Source organism: Rhizomucor pusillus (genome assembly GCF_041956525.1).
Source record: "Rhizomucor pusillus strain CBS 183.67 unplaced genomic scaffold VTP01scaffold_4, whole genome shotgun sequence".
In the NCBI taxonomy this organism is placed as follows: Eukaryota; Fungi; Mucoromycota; class Mucoromycetes; order Mucorales; family Lichtheimiaceae; genus Rhizomucor; species Rhizomucor pusillus.
In genome coordinates this window covers 501,785-522,697 of record NW_027192146.1, presented here as the reverse complement: position 1 = coordinate 522,697, position 20,913 = coordinate 501,785, and the positions used below count along the sequence as shown (strand labels likewise).

General features: G+C 44.8%; 8 protein-coding genes across 8 annotated transcripts; 6 read left to right on the top strand and 2 right to left on the bottom strand.

Moving 5' to 3' along the window:
• Positions 1-188: 188 nt before the first annotated feature.
• On the top strand, positions 189-1,949 carry VTP01DRAFT_7507 (uncharacterized protein; the record flags this gene model as incomplete). Its single annotated transcript, XM_069386527.1, has 11 exons — positions 189-320; positions 384-420; positions 503-604; positions 676-693; positions 763-854; positions 917-983; positions 1,044-1,128; positions 1,186-1,199; positions 1,278-1,610; positions 1,697-1,784; positions 1,850-1,949. The coding sequence occupies 11 exons, from the start codon at positions 189-191 to the stop codon at positions 1,947-1,949; spliced, it is 1,068 nt and encodes a 355-aa protein (XP_069241973.1).
• A 215-nt stretch (positions 1,950-2,164) lies between these two features.
• Positions 2,165-4,754, bottom strand: VTP01DRAFT_7506 (uncharacterized protein; the record flags this gene model as incomplete). The annotated part of the gene is made up of 7 exons (XM_069386526.1): positions 2,165-2,869; positions 2,940-3,104; positions 3,180-3,836; positions 3,897-3,949; positions 4,009-4,134; positions 4,202-4,339; positions 4,427-4,754. 7 exons carry the CDS (start codon positions 4,752-4,754, stop codon positions 2,165-2,167), a joined length of 2,172 nt encoding a protein of 723 aa, XP_069241972.1.
• A 1,104-nt stretch (positions 4,755-5,858) lies between these two features.
• VTP01DRAFT_7505 (uncharacterized protein) lies at positions 5,859-6,837 on the top strand (the record flags this gene model as incomplete). The annotated part of the gene is made up of 2 exons (XM_069386525.1): positions 5,859-5,917; positions 5,988-6,837. The coding sequence occupies 2 exons, from the start codon at positions 5,859-5,861 to the stop codon at positions 6,835-6,837; spliced, it is 909 nt and encodes a 302-aa protein (XP_069241971.1).
• A 1,626-nt stretch (positions 6,838-8,463) lies between these two features.
• On the bottom strand, positions 8,464-9,653 carry VTP01DRAFT_7504 (uncharacterized protein; the record flags this gene model as incomplete). The annotated part of the gene is made up of 6 exons (XM_069386524.1): positions 8,464-8,486; positions 8,551-8,663; positions 8,724-8,934; positions 9,003-9,068; positions 9,135-9,510; positions 9,582-9,653. The coding sequence occupies 6 exons, from the start codon at positions 9,651-9,653 to the stop codon at positions 8,464-8,466; spliced, it is 861 nt and encodes a 286-aa protein (XP_069241970.1).
• A 741-nt stretch (positions 9,654-10,394) lies between these two features.
• On the top strand, positions 10,395-11,561 carry VTP01DRAFT_7503 (uncharacterized protein; the record flags this gene model as incomplete). The annotated part of the gene is made up of 4 exons (XM_069386523.1): positions 10,395-10,645; positions 10,703-10,760; positions 10,835-11,039; positions 11,101-11,561. 4 exons carry the CDS (start codon positions 10,395-10,397, stop codon positions 11,559-11,561), a joined length of 975 nt encoding a protein of 324 aa, XP_069241969.1.
• An 887-nt stretch (positions 11,562-12,448) lies between these two features.
• Positions 12,449-13,821, top strand: VTP01DRAFT_7502 (uncharacterized protein; the record flags this gene model as incomplete). Its single annotated transcript, XM_069386522.1, has 8 exons — positions 12,449-12,512; positions 12,623-12,738; positions 12,806-12,925; positions 12,987-13,200; positions 13,266-13,393; positions 13,462-13,547; positions 13,615-13,687; positions 13,747-13,821. 8 exons carry the CDS (start codon positions 12,449-12,451, stop codon positions 13,819-13,821), a joined length of 876 nt encoding a protein of 291 aa, XP_069241968.1.
• A 320-nt stretch (positions 13,822-14,141) lies between these two features.
• On the top strand, positions 14,142-15,733 carry VTP01DRAFT_7501 (uncharacterized protein; the record flags this gene model as incomplete). Its single annotated transcript, XM_069386521.1, has 9 exons — positions 14,142-14,259; positions 14,322-14,506; positions 14,561-14,730; positions 14,791-14,919; positions 14,982-15,111; positions 15,175-15,328; positions 15,414-15,498; positions 15,570-15,597; positions 15,662-15,733. The coding sequence occupies 9 exons, from the start codon at positions 14,142-14,144 to the stop codon at positions 15,731-15,733; spliced, it is 1,071 nt and encodes a 356-aa protein (XP_069241967.1).
• Positions 15,734-16,094: 361 nt separating this feature from the next.
• VTP01DRAFT_7500 (uncharacterized protein) lies at positions 16,095-20,095 on the top strand (the record flags this gene model as incomplete). Its single annotated transcript, XM_069386520.1, has 17 exons — positions 16,095-16,197; positions 16,259-16,320; positions 16,401-17,006; positions 17,063-17,488; positions 17,550-17,656; positions 17,719-17,861; positions 17,919-18,081; positions 18,135-18,273; positions 18,331-18,552; positions 18,612-18,740; positions 18,806-18,864; positions 18,923-19,049; positions 19,110-19,363; positions 19,419-19,540; positions 19,596-19,720; positions 19,778-19,829; positions 19,887-20,095. The coding sequence occupies 17 exons, from the start codon at positions 16,095-16,097 to the stop codon at positions 20,093-20,095; spliced, it is 3,048 nt and encodes a 1,015-aa protein (XP_069241966.1).
• Positions 20,096-20,913: the final 818 nt, after the last annotated feature.

The window sequence follows — 20,913 nt, the reverse complement described above, 5'->3', positions numbered from 1 at the left end:
GATCCAAAGGAATATCATCATTGGCATCCTTTCTTGAAATCCAATATGGTTTGATCGGGTTTTTCTTACGACTGTGATGTACATAGTGTGATAAGGCACGAACGAGCACCAGTCGGAACCAAGCGGATTTTGCACAACAGAAATTTTCGGGTCATTGGGTTGCGAAGAAAAAAAAAACGATCGTTGCAATGGACGCTCAGGGACAAGTCTGCAAATCTCCCAACTGTGGCAAACCTGCCAAGTTGCAATGCCCTACATGCTTGAAGCTCAAAATTGAAGGTTCATTCTTTTGCTCTCAGGAATGTTTCAAGGACAATTGGGTAAGTGCGAGCAGCAAGCTTGTGCAACAGTGTCAGAGAGTTGAACATATACGGCTCTCGTAGGCAAGTCACAAGGCAGTGCATAAAGCAAAGCAGGAAAGTATGTATGGAATAGCAAGCAGGGTAGCAATGAAAAAAAAAATACGAGGGACTCCAGGTGGACTGAGCTAGGACGTTGCTAGGTGAACCACACAACCCATTCCCCAACTATCGCTATACGGGCCCTTTGAAGGCTGTCTATCCGCTGTCACCAAAGCGCCAAGTACCCGACCATATTCCTAAACGTATGTTTGTATGGACGATACGTGTAGCTCATGAGAATCAAATTGCTAACGGTTATCTATCATCTACTTAGCGGATTATGCTGTTACTGGTATGTTTTTTCGGAGCATATATCCATGGATTTTACAGAACCAACCTGGCGACGACGGTACATGAATAGGCATCCCTGTTTCTGAGCAGAACTTCCGCGCCAGCTCCACCATAAAGTGCTTGAATCCGCAAGAAATTGAGGGCATGCGTAAAGTTTGCAAGGTAAATTACTAATTTCACTATCATTTCCATCTTGGATTCAATCTCTTTGTTATGCGATTCAGATTGCCCGCGAAGTTCTCGAGATTGGTGCGGCAGCTCTTCGACCAGGCATTACAACGGATGAAATTGGTAAGAAGATATAGATGCAGGCAGCTGTGTAGGCTATGTTTTACTGACCACTGCGCAAAGATCGCATTGTGCATGAAGCCACCATTGAACGTGGTGCCTACCCATCACCTCTCAACTATTACAACTTTCCCAAATCCGTCTGCACGTAAGTGATGTAAAAAGCTCATATGCGATGCATGCTATTAAGCCATCAACCAAATAGATCCGTCAACGAAGGTATTGCTGACAGAGGATTTTACAACATTTTATGCAATTAACTGAACACATACAACACTCGCATTTCTTATTTGCTAGTTATCTGCCACGGTATTCCAGATAAACGGCCGCTGCAGGATGGTGATATCGTAAACTTGGACGTCACTTGCTACTACAATGGATTCCACGGTGATCTTAACGCCACCTACCTCGTCGGTAACGTGGATGAGCAAGGCCGCAAGCTTGTACAGACTGCACGTGAATGTTTAGAAAAGGCAATTGCTGCAGTGAAACCTGGCATGAAGTACCGAGAATTCGGCAAAATTATCGAAGCCCACGCAGCTGCCAACGGATTCTCCGTTGTAAGAACTTTCTGCGGTCACGGTATTAACCAGCTCTTCCACTGCTCTCCAAATGTTCCGCATTATGCGAGTACGTGTTGTTAGCTATAATCAAGCTACCTTTCCGATAGCGAAAACTGATGCAAACCCCCCCCCCAAAAAAAAAAATTCACACAGATAACAAGGCCATTGGTGTATGCAAACCAGGTCACGTCTTCACTATTGAGCCAATGATCAACGAGGGTACCTGGAGAGACGAATTATGGCAAGTACACGAAGCAGCGTCTGGATAGTTTAAAACATGTAGGCTGATATTAGAATCTATCGCAGGCCTGATCAGTGGACAGCCGTCACAGCAGATGGTAAACGTTCGGCGCAATTCGAACATACTCTTTTAGTCACGGAAGATGGCGTAGAGATTTTGACCTAAATAGAAGGAATATTTTGTCCAATGTTGGATGTATGCATGTATGTATGTATAGAAAAAGGAATCTTCAAATATACAGGCATATATAAAGCACTGGTATGCTTTACAAAATGCAAGGGTCTGCGAATAGTAGGATGAAGGGGCGTGGGTGCGGGGGTAACTTTGTATGCGTCGTGGAATGCAATGTGTATACATACACTGTATATTACAGGAGTACTCTAGAAACTGCTTTTGTGCGTTGTCATGGCACCGAGACAAGAAACGAATTGCTCGCTGGTTTCCACACACCAACCGGCAACGGTCTGCTTATCCTGGGGTCCAATGAGCACGCAATACGCAGGATGTCCTTGAAGCGCACGGAACATGTCTTCATCGGTGCGATCGTCTCCGGCGCACAAGATGAAGTCGGGACCGACTTGGCTCTGTATCCGTTTTACAACTTCTCCCTTGTTCACCAAGAGAGATCGAACTTCGAGATTCATTTTGCCGCGCAAAATATCTGCACCGAAAATAGCACGCAGCTCGCTGTAGCATTTCTCGCATTGCAAAAGTGCAAACTCGGCGTCGTGGGCGTTGCGGTAGTGCCATGTGATGGATGACTTTTTCTGCTCGACTACTGTGCCGGGTGTTTGCTGTGCGTACTTTTGAAATATTTCAAGTGCTGTGTTTTTCCAAGCCATGTCGGCTTCGGCAAGCATATCGATCCAGGAACCAGATCCAGGCAGCTTCATAAATGAGCCATGCTCAGCACTAAGCCCGAGTCCTTCCACGCCACCAAGCCAAGCTTCCAGTGTCTTTTGATCGCGACCGGAAATCACCCAGACTGTATTCGATGGATCGTGGCAGAGTGCTTGCAGGTAGCGAAGCAGTTTAGGAGTAGGGCGTGCATCTTCGGGATTTGCAACGATGGGTGTCAGAGTACCCTAGAAAAAGAAAACGTATGCGGGTTAATGTGCTGTCTTTTCGAGAGAACGATATTAAAAAAAGACTCACATCGTAGTCGAATAAGAGAAGCCTCCGTCGGGAAGTCTTGTAGGTTTCAACAAGCGCGGCGGTATCCAAGAGACGGGTTTTACCGAGCTGTCCAGCAAGCCGTTTCATAAAGGATTCTGAGAGGCGTGTGGGATCGAGTTGCTGAGAGATTTTCTGATACAGTGACTAAAAGATAGCCAGTATATAAATTGAGCATACGTTTCATGTACTACGGGAATGACGGAAAAAGAAGGTACGTACCTTTTGTGGTTTTCCCATCGATAAGGCTTGGTGAATTGCAAAGGCGACACCGGCGTGATCGGACTGTTGGACAGTTTTTACTTGATCGGCGAGCGGCGAACCTTCGGACACAATGAGTGGAGCACCAACGTTCTTGTGGCGGGCAACGAAGGCTTGCGCAGCCACGGCCGCCGACGGGTGCAAGCCCATGATAAGCGCCACGTCCGCAGACATTAGCAATGCATCGTATTCGTCGCAATCCAAATCCTGATGATAAAAATGCACAGGTACGGAGTCTTGTGATCGATATATCTGGTTGATCTGGCGCACAACGTCCGGAACAGAATCGAGTCGTTCTGGTACCACAGACAGTGGGCAAACGTGTATAAAAACGATTTCGTCGCGTAGCTGGGGTTGCGTGGAGAGGAGATACTCGAAAGCAGCGAGAGTCTGATAGACGCCGGGGGCGGATGTGTCCTGGCAAAAGACGATGCGTTTACTGTCGAACATGTTGCGAAGAGAGCGAGTGCGAGCTTGGGCGAGCGACGAAGGCGGGGTGGTAGTCAGGCTGGAAACGGCGGGTAGGATGGTGCAAATGGGAAGACAAGAAGGAGAAGGAGAAAAAGAAGGATCTGCAGAAGAGCAGCTCGTGTAAAAGTGCTTGATATCGTCAGTCGTCTATAATTAACTTGTGAGTATTTCCGGAGCGCCCAGATAACAATCCATCGAATCACCCACCAAAAAGCCAATGACATTGGAAGCAACTAGGCTCTGCAGGATCTGTCTACCTCCTACGACGCAGGTTCATATCAGTTTTCAAATGCCGATCTGGCAAGCTCCAATTACCTACCTGCAGCATTGCGGACTTGTTCCACACAAGGAAATTGTCCATAGATACTGATAGCGATATTGGCACGCGGAAACTTTCGGCGTACAATCGCAGGAACCATCAAGAGCTGGTAATCATGTATCCAAACTGCAATTACGAAAACGAGCATTAATACAGCGTGATACACTTGCACTAATTATGCGATGGGACATACTGATATCCTGCTCGGATTGATATTGTTCGATAATTGCGTCGGCGAACTTTTCGTTCAGTCTGACATATTCAAACCATTGTTTCTGCTGATCAACAATGGGCTTGCGTACAGCACTGGTATGGAATAAAGGATCAAGGACTAGAGAGTATGTGAGTAATATTGAGTGAGTCGATGAATATGGTCGAGAACTACGCTGTTTCACGTTGTTTGTTGACTAGACGTTACCCTTTGTACAGTACGGAACACGGCAGTATTGTGAGTTTGCTGCGTCGATAGTAACAATGCGCTGTGTCATCAAGTCGCTGCTTGCAGCGTTTAGGACCATATGCACGGATGCAGGCATGAAGCTGTTTGGGTTGATGCTTTTACAGAATTCTTGTGCTGATTGTGAGATAATTGATGGCAGATTGTATGCAGTTTGTTGAGAATTTGAAGGTGGTGAATGGGGAGGAGAGGGTAATGCTTCTTCTTGGCGACGATGGAAATGTGAAGAGAACGATGATGTAGGCGTGCCTTTGGCAGATAGCGGGCAAAGCGCGTGTATTACGGACATGTCAATAAGAAAAAAATTGTGTTAAGTGAAAAGGATAAACAATAAGATATAAGCTTTTTGAATGTGCGTGCGTGCGTGCATCGCGTCGTTTTTAAAGCATCGCTTTATTTATAAAGCGGAGATAAGACCGTGCCCTCTTTGCTGAGACCTGCAAACAAGCAGCAGTGCCCAGCAGAGTGCAAGTCTTTGATTATCCCAAGATTAACAGGAAGATCGGATTATCCGGGCATCATCGTGCTCTGATATCACACTCCGAAATCGATGGTGGATTGAATGCTTGATTTGGGAGCGGCTATCTGGAGCAGAAAATTGATTGGCCTTGAAGCAGCGACCGCGAGAAACCCAGAAGCTACCGAAACCGTTGATATGAAAGTGCAATGTGTTCTTTCAGTTTCGGTGAAACTGCGGAAGAGTGTCTAAAATATTGGTAGCAAAAAGGGAGGAAATAAAAAAGGAAAAAGAAGAAAGTCTATTGATGTTATCGATAACACAAAGAATAATAAAGAAGAAAAGTGATGTCCCTGGCCCTTAATTGTAACCTACGCAACGAGTGGTCATGGGAGACAACTCTAAAGGGCAATCAGTCAAAATCAGTCGTTTGTGGGAATCGAAGGGGTCTCGCATATGCTCGCAACAGAAATGTTTGCGTGCCCATCGATAAGGTCATTAAAAATTTACCGACGTAATTATCGACGGCAACAGAAGGCGAGGAGGACGACGACTTAAAACTCGTCTTTGCAATTATTTAACGGGCGCGATGCATTGGAGATAACACTGGGCGTAGGTTTGATTGTTGGTTACTCGAGTGCAGAATCTGCTAATCATCCGAAACGACGTGGCTGTAGAAACGAGCTGGCGCACCCGTGAAAAGGTAGAAAATCGGGTGGGAAACATTAGATAGAGTTAGTGAGGTGATGTCAGGAACAGGCGTTCGCTCCGTATGCAACTGCACTGGGCAGCCAATCAAATGAATCGGATCCTTATCGATAAGCTATGGTGCGCAACCCCCCGTCGGCACCCAGGATAGCACATTTGATTCAATCCTGAATTATATATAAATCTCCGAATTGAATTCTACACATTGTTGTCCTCAATATATTCGCAATGAACAAAGTCTGTAGACAGTCGAACATTATCGAGATGTTGCTGAGCCTCTGGGCAAGGTAAAGCGAACAACAACATTAGGTTCTGGATGCTGCCAATTCAGGATTGCTGACTTGAATCATAATTCAGCCCATCGTCGTGCTCTCTATCCTGCAAATCACTACAACGACTACAACGACAAGACCATCCGACTTTGGACACAATTCCTATCGAGCTCATTGAAATCATCCTGTCATATCTTGACACCTCTGCACTTTTCCGCCTATGCCGTGTCAATCGACTACTGAGGGCACTTGCACAGCCTCATCTCATCGCACACGCCGAACAAATAACAATGCGACTTTGGATTTGCCAGTCGAGTATAGTTGCTCACAAACCACTCGATTTTCGATGGTCGGCTTGCAACGCCGATGATAACAAGATGGAATTCATTCCTCAAGACCCAGACACCTCCCTCACACTGCAAACCGCTCTTCCTCCTCCCCAGATCGATGGCTGCACCGTCTTGATCAAAGTCAACAGTACTCGCCGCATCTACAGCATCTCATACAAGAATAAAATCGTACCAGTTCCTGTCGATCAATCCTCGCATCATGCTGGATATGATGCTACCGGTGCAGATGACATGACCGCATATTCATGCTCATGGCAACTCTTGTACGACGTATATGACGAACCATCCAACCCCGCTATCAAGCGTCTAGTTCCCCGCGCATTTGCGTGTGACACTGACTTGTTGGATCCACAGGTGCTTGTGGCATCTTCCCGCGAGAAGGTCGTCACCTCAGTCCCGGAGCAATCCGCTACTCTTCCCAAGGAATCGGAAAGCGATATTGAAAAGAAAAAGAAAGCTGCCATGGAAGCCGCCGCTGCCAACAAGGACTCTGCACATCACTCACTCTACTTTTATCCATTCACCTCTCTCACTCAATCTGTCTACAATACCTTCGCATCTCTCTTGCAACAACTGTACGCTTAAAAAAAGTACCATTTCATGTATATAATTCGAATACACTTTTTTTCTTCACCTGTAAATTTTTATCACTTTCCTCATAAACATGACATTCTGTTTCATATCCTGTGGGCCAATGGAGTTTTTGGATTCAGCACAGACCATGCAGCTCAGTGAACTGCCTGTTCAAGAATTGGGAATCGAATGACTGGGTTGAGACAATTCAATCCACGCAAATCGATGATCCGGGGTGGGGGATGTTATCTCTGTGAATCATCGATACGTACATCTTCTTTTAATATATTCAAATATTCATTGCTGCAAGTCACGATGATTTGTTGTCATCCAGTGCTTTCTACTTGTCTTCAAAAAGATGCATCAACATCAGAACATGGATGCTGCCTAAATGAAGGTGGCAAAACTAAACATGCAAATATGGATCGGCAAGACAGCATAGTTGATATTATTCTACGACTGCAGCAGAAGGCACGCGACTAGACCACGCGATGCATTAACGATGCTGGGCTCAGCCCACCCGTTTCTCCTCGTATGCACTAGTGAATGGAGAGCTTTATCTGTGCACAAGACAACGCTGTCATTTCCGCTGTACAGTGAGGATTGCGGAAGAAGGGGAAAAAAGGTTGGTGTCGTAAACAGACTGCTCAATTTGGAGACTAGCATGTCTGTTGTAAAAGCAGGGTCTCGTGAGACCTTTGGAGTACATGTGATGCATAAACGCGGCTCAATGCATTAGCTCCCCGGAACCAACAAGTTGTTGAGAACAAGATGCCTGGGTGTTGTGCTTCCGAACCACGCGCAAGAAAAGAAGACAGGTATCAATGCTAGTTAAAACGAAGAATAATTGCTTGTTACAAAGAAATATGAAGACGGTGCAAGTATATATGGCTGTGGTTGGATAATAATATGCAAGGCAATGGTGGGAATGGCATAGTACAGAAGGTATAAAAGAGTTGTGTGCGTTTGAAAACTTGGAATGGAAGATATTCGGTGTAATAAGCAAATTTTAAGCATGCATAGGTCAACAATGTGTAGAAGGATGAAGTCCAGCTTCGTATAGATTATCGGCAAGAATACTGGACTTGAGATCGTCTTTCGCTCGCAGCATCAGGTTATCCTGCTCGTCTTCGGTAGCTTCTTGATCCAGGAAATACTTTACAATCCTCAGGGAGACGAGGAAAAGCAAAATTGCATATAGCGCCATCCGTTTGACATGGAAAAGAACAGGAGCAAGTGATCATCAGGTACTGTCCCGCTTTTTAAATGCGGCAACCGGCTGGAGTTTTAATACATTGCACGTGCAACCTGGCTGATCACTGCAAACTGTGCTCTTCAATGCTTGTGGAGGAAAGCACTTATGGGAAATTACATCATCCTTCTCCATGTTGAGCTTGCTACTCCTCTAGTGAGGTGAGCTTTGCTTGTGAACTATCATTTATTCAATATCACTTGGCAAAATCTCGGCTCTAATTGCTCAGATATGATCCCGCCAAATGCCAAGGGTTGCCAAGTACTGAAATCGCACGTCAAAAATGTGTACTCATTTCCAGGATCCAGGGCATGGTTGTCATTCAATATTTGTATTTTCAACCTAATTACGAGTGCATAACTACACAATCAACCCAGTGTCTGCATTTACAATTCTTTATATGGGTATTCTAAGTAATAGATAATCGTTAGCATCATTGCACGCGCCTTGCTTATTCAAAACCAGCATCTTACCTAGCGTTTCGTCTTTTTTTCGCCACACTCGTTTCTTCTTCTTTGTGGTAACATGCTCAGCCCAGACTTCGACGCAGTACTTTTTTTTGTATTTGCGGATGAAGACAGGGTCCCTAGAGTGAGCAGGTAAGCTTTCCGCATTCAGAGTTCTACACCACAATTGTTGCACTTGCCATAGTTCAGATGCAATACCGAGATCCTTGCAGCATCTCATCAATGCATTGCTTTTGCAACCTTCAGCTGCAGTAGCTAAACCTTCAGGATCAAAAAAGGCCTGCTCACCGCGAGCCTGTGAGACAAATCTGCCGTGGCAAATCAGCGCATATTCCCGAGAGACGTTCTTTTTTGATATGGAGTGTTCTCCTCGAGGAGCCAAACCCCATCCTACGCAGCAAAGCGGTTAGCAAACTACATCTCTCCAAATAGCATCGAGATTCAATGTCGACATATACCTCCAGGACCAAACGCTTTGTTCAGAATCCTTCGATACTTGATTTCAGGCAAGTAAAGAAGCCCGTCTTGAAAAGAAAACAGAATAAGATATACGTGACTATTACGTCCACCCATTATATCAGTTATTTTACCTGGTTTGATCTCAATATCATCCATATCCACCGGTTGCATAAGAATATCAGAAATTTCGCGCGAAAAAGGCTGTGTCGATAGACCATGGAAAGACGTTGACCAGTTTTGCGAACTCTCAGAGCCGTTGATCACTGGGTCAAAGTCTTCCGTGCCAGGGAAATAATCAACGCCGTTTAATGCAGGTCCGTCGATACCACCCGCTCCTGCTGCGGAAGACACCGATCCAACAGTGGATTTAACGGAATCGCTTACGATCTGTTGTTGTTGCTGCTGACTGGAAGCAGCTTCGGCGGGAGCTTTATCTTTGGCTGTTGTTTCCTTTTTGACTCTGACGATCCGAGTTGTTGTCACATTTCGTGTCGGGCGTGCAACAGGCTGTCAAAAGCCGATATCAAAACTACATGTCAGAATGCAAACTTACGATCATGGTGAATGAACACACTTGCCTGTACAGCAGGAAGCCTTGGTTTGAGACACACGCTTCCTTTGGAAGCTAGAGTCTTGGTAAACCTGAACATGGAGAAAAAGAACAAGAAATTCAAGCGGTGCTTGCATTTTTGCTTGTCCCACTGTCCCCGAAAACGATAGGCAGCTTTGTCTTGAATCGTAGCTTGCACATTGTAACGTACGTATCAAGTGGGATACGCTTCGGATGCTCGTACAATACAAAGGAATCATCAATAAGAAACATCGACGATTATATCAGGGACAGCCTCTGATCTGCAAGTAACTATCATATAAAAATCAGAACTAAGAATACATACTTGATGCAGTTGCTTGCTCTTCTTGGACGACACAAATCGGTGCCAAAAGGTAATCATAATAATTCTTGGCTTAGGAATGCAGTTCCACAGCTCACAATGAGTGTTGCTTTATCAACAACAGCCACGAGGACTTCATTTTGTCCTATATGACAACATCCAACTCTTCGGTCATGTATTGGATTAATAATTAAAAAACTGATCCCAGCGCTTCAGAGACATTGAGCAAAATGTTACCATCGCTCAAAGAAAATCCATGCACCGGATAGCTTTTCTATTCCAATATATACGAGTTGGCGACATAATCCAGACGGTGCTAGTGATGTAAAGAACGGCGTAGCCCTTTTCACTGTATTGCTAAATCTATGTGGATGTTTTCCACCGAAGCTCGCTTTACTCTGCGGGCTTGTCCTACCTAGAAGGCTCTGCTTAATAAGCATTCCATTATATAAGCGGGACCTGTTCCTGAGATCTTTGGCTGTGATTCATTTTATTCTCATGGTTGTTCCAGTTAAGATAGAACCATTTTTCGAAGATCTCCTCAAGGAAACTGGTCACATTGATTTCTCCGTGCTTCCTGTGGAAGAGATCCGACGACTACGAGGCGCGGCATTTACATCTGAGGAAGGTCTCCCAAAGGTTCTGGAAGAGGACAAGATGGTTCAAAGACAAAATGGAAAGACTGTTGAAATTACTATCACACGTCCTCCCAATACCGAGAACAAGGTTTTGCCTGTTATTTTCTACATGTAGGGTCCAATTTTTTGTTATCTTATCTCGACATTTTCTCACACACGCTTTTGTAGACATGGCGGAGGATGGGTAAATTGCAACAAGAATACCCACAGAAAGATTCGTTACGAGGTACACAGCAACTTTTCATGTTCTATTGCTTGCGATAATAATTGTTTATTCATACAAACTAATGGATCGAATAGCTTACCGATCGCACAGGCGGCGCTGTAATTTTTGTAAGCTACAGCTTGAGTCCTGAAGCACGCTATCCATATGCCCTCGAAGAATGCTACGATGCGCTGGCCTGGGTAACAAACCCTACCAACGCCGCATCTATCAAGGTGGATCCAAAGAACATTGTTGTAGGTGGAGAAAGTGCCGGTGGTAACTTGGCAGCTGCTCTATGCTGTGAGTATACTCTTTATCTCGAACCTTTCATCAGCTCGCTAATATGTAAATATTTGGTCAGTTTTGGCAAAGGAGCGCGGGTTATTATCTCACATCAAGTACCAATTGCTATTATATCCAACAACGAATGCAGAGTTTAACACAGAGTCCTACGATCAGTTTGAAAAGGGATACTTTTTAGACCGCAACTTAATGAAGCTGTATTGGGATCTGTATTGCCCTGACAAGGAGCGACAAAAGGAAATAACGGCGTCGCCGCTGCAAGCTTCAATCGAGCAGCTCAAAGGACTCCCTCCTGCTTGCGTCCTAACTTGCGAAGCGGATGTCTTGCGTGATGAAGGTGAAGCATACGGTAGAAAACTGCAGGAAGCCGGTGTTCCAGTCGTATCCTTCCGTATCCTTGGTGTTATCCATGGTTGCTTCAATACGCGTATTCTGACCCCAACGTCAAATGCTGCTCTGGATCTGGTCGTCTCGTTGGTCCGAAAGGCTTGGTCCTCGGCTCCTTCCGCCACACATTGAATGTGGCTTTGAGGCGGCTGCACAGAAAATTTAGAGAAGGTTCGAGTCCAACAAGGGCTTCTTTTCATTCTTTTTCCTTTGTACCAATAAAGGCTGTACTTTTTATCATCAACGTAAAAAAGTATCCTCATTCGTACATTTTGGCTTGTGTTTATCTACACGCAAGTATCATTCGCATCGTAGGCGTTAGCTGTCAACCATAGCTATCGGCTACACTGCTTTCGTAGCACTTGCAATATTATACGCAGGGAATCGTTTGAGTGCCTTCGTTCCATATAACGTTGGTTTCATAGGTTGGTTCCCGAAATCGCCCTTTCAATCCTGAAAAAAGAAAATGAAAATCCTTGGCATCCGTTTCGCTTATCTTTATGAACAAAGTGAAGGCTTTGATACCAGCAGTAAAGAAAAAAAACATTAAGAGGATGTTGCAACTCTTGAAAGATGTTGTTACATTGATAGCTATACTAATGGTCTTCAGATCGTATGATTATAAGCACGAATTTGGATTGAGAGATCAGAACTGCAGGAACAGTTGCCCATCTCGGTTTTCCCTTTCTGCTGCGATGATGCAATCGCCAGACATTTTCATTGCATCTCAAAAAATTTTGATCGCGCGGTACCCAGATAGAAGCAAGCAAAGCAATATCGCTAACATCCCCTGGTAACTAAAGATAAACTAGAGCATGTACCGACCTGGATGGTCACTGAAGGCGCGCAAAAGTCTCGCAATTGCTGTGTATATAACCACGATCTGCAAACGAGATGTTCATCATCCCAGGGCATCATTTTATGGCCATGTACAGATTCAAACCCAGTAAATGTTTTGACGTCGCTCATCTGCAACCTGGTTTTCATTTCCTTTCCTCAAAGCTCCATTTTTACATATCATGGCTGAATACAAGACTCGCCAGGTCGGCGCCCCCAACACTCTTGACTACCGTGTCTACTTTGGTATGTTGAAACTTTAGCGAAACACGGTCGCGTGGCGCGTTCTCGTCGCGGAGGTGCCCTGCCCTTTCCAGCCAGATGAAGACTGATGAAGCGCGACGCACTTGCTGTAGAGAAGGATGGTGTCCCCGTTTCGCCCTTCCACGATATTCCTCTCTTCGCAAACGAGGAGAAGACCGTTTTCAACATGATTGTCGAGATTCCTCGCTGGACCAACGCTAAGCTTGAGGTACACCCTGCACTTAAATAACCTTTCTTGTTTTGGCCCCTGCGGGTATACTAAACAGTCACCATAGATTAGCAAGGAGGATGCCTTCAACCCTATCAAGCAAGATACCAAGAAGGGCAAGCTGCGATATGTCCGCAATTGCTTCCCCCACAAGGGTTACATCTGGAACTACGGTGCTTTCCCTCAGGTACTTGGATTTCTCATAGCTGTCTTTGCACCAACTGCTGTATCTTAACATTGATCGATAGACTTGGGAAGATCCCAACGCTACCCACCCTGAGACTAAGGCCCGTGGTGACAACGATCCTATTGATGTTATCGAGATTGGCGAGCAAGTTGCCACTGTCGGCCAGATCAAGCAGGTCAAGATTCTTGGTATCATGGCCTTGTTGGATGAAGGCGAGACCGACTGGAAGGTCATTGTCATTGATGTCAACGACCCCTTGGCCCCTCGTTTGAACGGTAAGGATTAACCACAAGGTTCTTAGATTCTTTGTTGCTTAGACTGACCACCATTTTCATTATAGATATCGAGGATGTCGAGAAGCACTTGCCCGGCCTTATCCGTGCTACCAACGAATGGTTCCGTATCTACAAGATCCCCGATGGCAAGCCCGAAAACGTCTTTGCCTTCAGCGGCGAAGCCAAGAACAAGGTATCTATCGTAAAAACTTTCCGGAAGCGAAATATGCTGATTGTTCGTCTTGTTTATTTGCACTTTAGCGATATGCCACTGACATCGTCCTTGAGACTCACGAAGCCTGGAAGAACTTGATCAACGGTACTACTGACGCAAACGGCATTCAAACGTAAGGATTAAATGAGAAAAAAAAAAGGATGAAACGATCAGATGTCCCTAAGCACATGGTCATTTAGTGTCAACGTGTCCGTCGAAGAATCCCGCTTCAAGGTCGCTGCTGACGATGCAACCGTCGCTGAGGTTCCTTCCGTAAGGGTCGCAGGGCGTTGTCAGATTTCCGCCGGCTTATTAACATGTGAGATTTATAGGAGAACGTCGAAGCACCTGCACCAATCGATCCTTCCATTGACAAGTGGTTCTTCATCAGCGCCCACAGCGCCTAAACTCTCCCAGTCTAGATATAGACGACAACTTGGTTGCATTGATGACTATATTAAAATAAAAATCTATGATTTTGTGAAAGCCAAGACCATGCAGTTTTTCCACGTTTAGCACATCTGCGCTTTTTTGCGGGGGGAAGGGAGGGGGCCATTTCTTTTTCTTTTCTCGTTTCCAAAGTCGTATTTTTTCAGCATTGAAAAAAGAAAAAAGACGTTGTATCTGCTTTTGCACCCGTACTAACTGCCTTCTTCTCGAAACCCAACACTCCTTCACGATTCCGTCCCGACCACGTTTATTCCCCAAACTCTTCCATCTCGACGCTATGGGCTTATGTCTATCGTCCGAAGAGCGAGCAGAACGGGCACATAGCCAACAAATTGACCGAATGATTGAAGAAGACGGCAAGAAACTTAGACGAGAATGCAAGCTTTTATTACTTGGTCAGTGCTGCTGTTGCAGATGTCTAAATAGCCCGACCGCGTGAGCCTAACTACCAATGCAGGAAGCGGCGAGTCTGGCAAGTCGACCATTGTCAAACAAATGAAGATCATCCACCAAAGCGGATACACAAGAGACGAGCTTTACACGTGGCGAGCAACTGTTTTTCGAAACGTCTTGGAGTCTGCCCAAGCGCTAGTCGGGGCAGTCGACCATTTTGACTATAAGTTTGAAAATCCGCGAAACAATGTAGGTCATGTACGTGCTAGTGCTTAACAATGCAACAAGCTCACTCTTCTGCAGACATATGCAAGACTCATTGCAGAATACGACATGACTGGGCCTGAAAGCACAGAGCGGCCGCTGGATACGGCGCTCGTTGAAGCTATAGCAAGTGTTTGGAAAGATCCCACAATTTCAGTGCTATTGGACAAGGAAGCCAGCGAATTTTACCTCATGGATTCGGCACCATAGTAGGTCGCATTGATAATGGAATATTCTGCTGGCAGATATCTAACATTTGTGATGACCAGCTTTTTGGATGAACTTCAGCGAATTGGTAAACCCGACTATATCCCGAATGTGAACGATGTGCTACGAGCACGGTCCAAAACGACGGGTATCACAGAAACACGATTTAAAATGGGTCAGATGAACATACAGTAAGTCCCGCCACCGTTGTTTGCAATATGGAAAGAATCATGTATGCTTATGAATTATGCAGCATGTTTGATGTTGGTGGTCAACGGTCCGAGCGTAAAAAGTGGATACATTGTTTCGAGGCAGTAACGTCGATTATTTTCTGTGTGGCCCTGAGCGAGTACGATCAGGTTCTTTTGGAAGAATCACGACAGGTAAGTATCAAGATCAGTCCGCGATATTTTGATTAGCACGTATCTCACGGGGGTAATTCTTAGAATCGAATGATGGAAAGCTTGGTGCTCTTCGAATCTGTCGTCAATAGCCGATGGTTCCTGAGAACGTCCATAATCCTTTTTCTCAATAAGATTGATCTCTTCCGAGCGAAACTACCGAAAGTGCCCTTAGAACGATATTTCCCAGATTACGGAGGTTCGTGATTTTCTTGCCTTTCTTATCCACGCATGTGAATGGATGCCGTGAACAAACAGTAAAATCTAATATCGCTCGTGTCCAGGTGGAGCCGATCCCGCTAAAGCTGCTAAATATATACTTTGGAGATTTACACAGACAAATCGAGCCAAACTTAATATATACCCACAGTAAGTTGATCATTATTCCTCAAGGGGTCTTTTTCTGCTTCCGATAATAATCCTTGGAAAATCGCGAATAGCTTAACTCAGGCGACCGATACTTCCAATGTAAGGCAACATGTAGCATATGGTCAATGGAAGGTCATGGTTATGCTCATTATAATCTTTTCAGATTCGACTTGTATTCGCTGCTATCAAGGAGACTATTTTACAAAACGCTCTCAAAGATTCCGGTATCCTGTAATTTCCTCTCCTGTTTCACCTGTATAAATCACATCCATTTCCATCCCTCCCGTCGATATTGATACACACGCAAGTCACCTTCACCAACTAACTAGTAATATCCACCCACTGCCCGCTAATGCCGCTCCATTGTTATACTCGATGCCCCCTCCCCTTCCTCTTCCTCCTGAATCCTCCTCCAGATTTAAACGTTCGCGTTTGTAAACTTTTAATAAACTAGTCATAAACGGTTCATCAATGAAAGCGGTGTCTGTACTGTACCGTTGTCGGCATGAGAAAGAAGCCGGAGGGCACGCGGAGAAGAAAGACGCGCGCGGTCATTGTGTGGCTCAAATCGAACGCGCTTTTCTTCCTCGTGAGCTATGGACCAAACGCTTTTCGAGACCTTGCTTCAAGCTGGCGACAGCGATGGAGCCATTCGCTCTGCTGCTGAGCAACGATTGAAAGAGCTCGAGGCTGCACCTGGTAGATCGTGCATTAGCCTGAATCTTGTCCTACCTGCCTAACTGATCTCGTCCCTGATTAGAATACCCGGTCAGTCTCGCTCGTCTGACCGTTTCGCAGGAACTCGCCGTACCTCAACGACAAATATCCTTTTTTAATTTGATTTCATGCTTCTAACGATGCTTTACAGTTGCTTGATCGATCCTTAACTCCATTTCCTTTACTTGGCTGCAGTGACTCTCAAGTCATTCGTAAAGTCCAACTGGTCAGCAAGACACGAAGAGAATTTCCAAGGTCACGAACCTAGTCCGGAATGCAAACAAGCTGTGCGCGAACTTATCGTTCACGGTCTGGCGGATCCAGAGTCCAAGATCCGTGTTGTCAGCGCATACGTCGTCTCCACGATCGCTATGGACGACTTTCCTGAGGACTGGCCGAATTTATTCGATATACTTTTGACATACCTGAAATCTAAAGATGCCAACAGCGTCCACGGAGCTTTGCGAGTTATGCTGGAGATGGTCAGACATACGGTCAGCGTCAACCAACTGCCGCAAATTGGGCCTCTTCTCCTCCCTGAACTTTTCAACATCTTGACCAATGATAGCGTCTACTCATTCCGCACTCGAGGACGCGCTGCATACATTTTCCGCAAACTGTTGCATATGAGCTCCATCATGCGCGATGAAAACAAGCCTGTTGTCGACCAGTTGTTGATGCCTATCTTGTATGACTGGATGCAGGCTTTCCACACCATTCTTAATCATTATGTCCAGGATGATCCCCAGAAACAAGTGGAGGAATACGGATTGAAATCCGAAGTGATCGGGGTAAATGCAGTACTCAGAACAGAGGAAGGATAAGATTTACTAAAAGGTGGTTTCAGTGCATTGGCAACGTGAGTGGTCTTTTCCCAAAGAAGTTTGCTGAATTCATGCCACATCTTCTCGAGCCTATCTGGACGAATTTTCGTGTAGCCAAGGAACGATTCATTGCTGAAGCTGTTTCAGAAAAAGCATACGACGGTGATTCGTTCCAAGACTCGGACGGCAACGAAATCGGTATGCAAAACTGGCTCGTTCACTTGTTTGAGATCATCGAATCTATTTGCAACAAACCGTCCTTGAAACCTCTTCTACTTGCTAACAACAGTGCATTGCTGGAGGAGCTCGTATATCACAGCATCGGTTTTGCTCAAATTACCAGAGAACAGGCAGAACTTTGGCAGGTTGATTTGAACCAATACGTTGCAGACGATTTCGAACAAACCGGCTCTCCTAGCATACGTTTCGAAGCTGCGACCAAGCTATCCGTAAGTTATCTTTTGGAAGTTTGTACACACTGCATCGAAAACTTAGAATGCAATCTTCCAGTCCATAGCGGATGATTTCATGGATGAATTCGTACCTGTCCTACAAAGAGCCATCCAGCGCCTGCTTGCTGAATCGAATACTGCACGGGCAAATGGAAACACTGACTGGTTCGTTAATCAAATTCAATTCTTGAATTCAGAAGACAGTGTCATTCTTAGTAATCACATAGGTGGAAGATACAGGAAGCTTGTTTGTTGATCACTGGATATGCATCCATAGGCTACACAGACATGGGCCTAGAAAATTTCAAAGCTAACTTTGATCTGGAAAGTCTCTTCCAACATGTCATCCTTGAGGCCATGGGAGCGCAAGGTGAATTTTTATTACCAAGCTGATGCTATCAACTGATACTTACGTAAATCTGTTCAGATTATCCATTCTTGCTCGGCAGGGCATTGATCTTTGCATCCGGCGTTGCTAACCTGCTACCAACGGATCTGGCTAACCGATGTCTTGCTATATCCGTCGAAAGTTTACAATTGCCCAATGCAAGCATCCCTGTAAAGGTTTCCGCTTTGCATGCTCTGCAAAAGTATGTTTGTACAGAAAATGCTCAGAGACTACAATGTTTATCTGGTACTTTAGGTATTGCAAGGCACTTGATAAGCAATATCTCAAACCTTATCAGGCTGCCATCTTTGAAGGTGCCTGTAGTCTTTTACATGAAGCTAATGAAGAGGAATCGCTTATGCTTATCTTGGATTCAATCAACGCAGCATTCAACGTAAGGGCCAATGTGTACTCTACTTAATATCATACAGTGCTAATTCGATACCTCTAGATCGATGGGGATGCGGCAGTGCAGTATGAGGCTACTCTCACAAACATCGTGCTTGAAATCTGGAAGAAATATGCCAATGATCACATCATCACCAGCTTTGTCCTTGATCTCTTTGAAGACTTTTCAAAGAGCCAACAATACTTCCCGGCTTTGGCATCTAGAGCCTTGCCGTTCATTGACCAGGTTCTCAAAACTGCTGCTGATTCTCCTCTTGTGTTGGCTGTAAGTGATCAACTTTCCTTGTTTCCAAAATGCAAAAATTTGACTGACCATATTAACAGTCGGCTATCGATCTTCTAACCGCAATGATGAAATATGGACCATCGCCTTTGCCGGACCCATTCACTGAGCAACTTTTCCCAGTTGTACTGGAAACCGGCTGGAACTCGACAAACAATGAAGTTGTCCAGGTACGAGAAATGCCAGGCTCACAAAATTTGTTATTACCAGTTACTCATAAAGTACAAACTTGCAGAGCACCCAAGAATGTGTGAAACAATATATCATGAAAGATTGCGACCATATTAGCCGATGGTACCTACTTTGCGATGTTTTAATCTCAAGATTGGTATTGACCGAGAATGTTTCATAGGCATGATGGTAGCGGTAAATCTGGCCTGGACTATGTCATCCACTTTGTAGCCAAGCTCCTGGCACCGAATGGCACCGAAATTGAACCACTTTTCATCGGTGACTTGATCGTCATTCTCATCAAAAAGGTAACAGAACTGTATGGATAACTACAATGCATCGATGCTAAGCTGTTTTGTCTATTTCAGGCCGGTAACAGCATAGCTAGCGTTCTTCCTGAACTGCTGAACGCTGTACTAGTGCGCTTAAAGAACACAGATAGCCAGCCTTTCATCCAAACTCTTGTTATGGTTTTCGCCAACTTGATTATCCACCAGCAGGAGAATCTCCTACAATTCTTGTTTGATATCAATATTGATGGTCAGAGCGGCTTGGAGATCCTCATGACCACGTGGTGTGATAATTTCCAAAATTTCTCTGGTTATTATTCACTCAAAGTCAGGTAGGAATGGTTGATGATATCTGTATACGCTCGAGATGCTAATGAATGTTGAAAGTGCAATTGCTTTATCAAAAATGTTCTTGGTAAATGACGCTCGTTTGGTAAATATCACCGTCCGAGGCAACATTTTGCCAAACCCTGATGGTGTTATTGTAACTCGATCAAGAGCTAGACAAAGTATGCTATTCAAGAATGCAATGCTTGAGCCAGTTTCTAATAACCGTCATTGTAGACCCTGAAAGATACACAGCTGTGCCAATTCATGCAAAGATTATCAGCTTACTAGTTGAAGAATTTGCTAGTGCAAGCGCAAGTGAGCAGCAAGCCAACGAAGAAACCGAATCGGTGTACGACGATGTAAGTGAAATAAGGGCTTCGTTGTTAAGCACCTAAACTTACTCTATTACAATGTAGGATGGAGAATGGGATGATGTAACAGATCCAGCGGAATACGCTCTCCTTTCAGGTATTGTACTTGGTTACGGGAAGAATTTGCCTACGGTGACTGATTTCTATTATGCAGATATGCTCAACAACCTCGATGAAGAGGACGAAGAGGAAAATAATCCAGATCTTAAAGACGACCCGATTTACAAGACAGACATGAAAGCATACTTGACAGATTTCTTCAAGAATTGCTCGGCGCACAACGTGAACCACTTTATAGAGCTTTGCCAGCATCATCTGACAGATATCGAAAAAGCTACCCTTACCCAGATTCTAGGCCAGTAAAAGAATGGCTACATAGTAAATTTAGCAATATATATATTAGCATAAACTAGCAACCCTTATTTTTATTTTACAAGTGCTTTAGTGGTCGCTACGCTCCTTGCACTTGGCTCGCTACGTTCGTTCCCCGTAACCGAAAAGGTTTTTAGTGAAATCTGCGTTATATGATAACCTCGCTTGGCCTTCATAAACCTCCATTCTCTGGCGGTTTTGCAGCCGCTACTGCCGTCGAAATCCGGTTTATTCAGACCGGCACTCGCATGAATCGATGTTTGAGAGAATACTACACCTAAAAACTAGCTTCTTGCTGCTTCGAAGCAAATCCGCAAATCGTTTTCTTGTCCTTAGCAGTATATTCCTAGTAAGACTTTTCCCGTCAACAGGTCTTGCTATTTTCAAGCAAAACCTTGTAACGACCGAGGCCTTGAAATTATCGAGGATCCACTGCAATAGTAGAAGGCTGTCCTGACCTGCCACCTCCAAGATCAACAGTTTCGCGCCTCTTCTTCTTCTCCCGCTTCTACTTGCCATGCATCATTCTTATTTTAATAACAAACCGAACCCACGGCTTACAGTATATCTACTAGTTTACTTTGCTGTGGTGGACACAAGCTGATACAGAAAAACTATGTGCGCGGTCTGGTCCCTTGTGAATTCAGGGACTACCCTTACGGGGTGTAAGTATCAATTACCAATTATGATTACGCAGCAGTAGCGCAAGATACTAACGTAATGCTTTTATGAAATTCCCTGGTTCTTCCCAATCAACTACATTTGCTACTCGGTTATGACTTCTCCATATTCATTCCCGTATGGCCTTT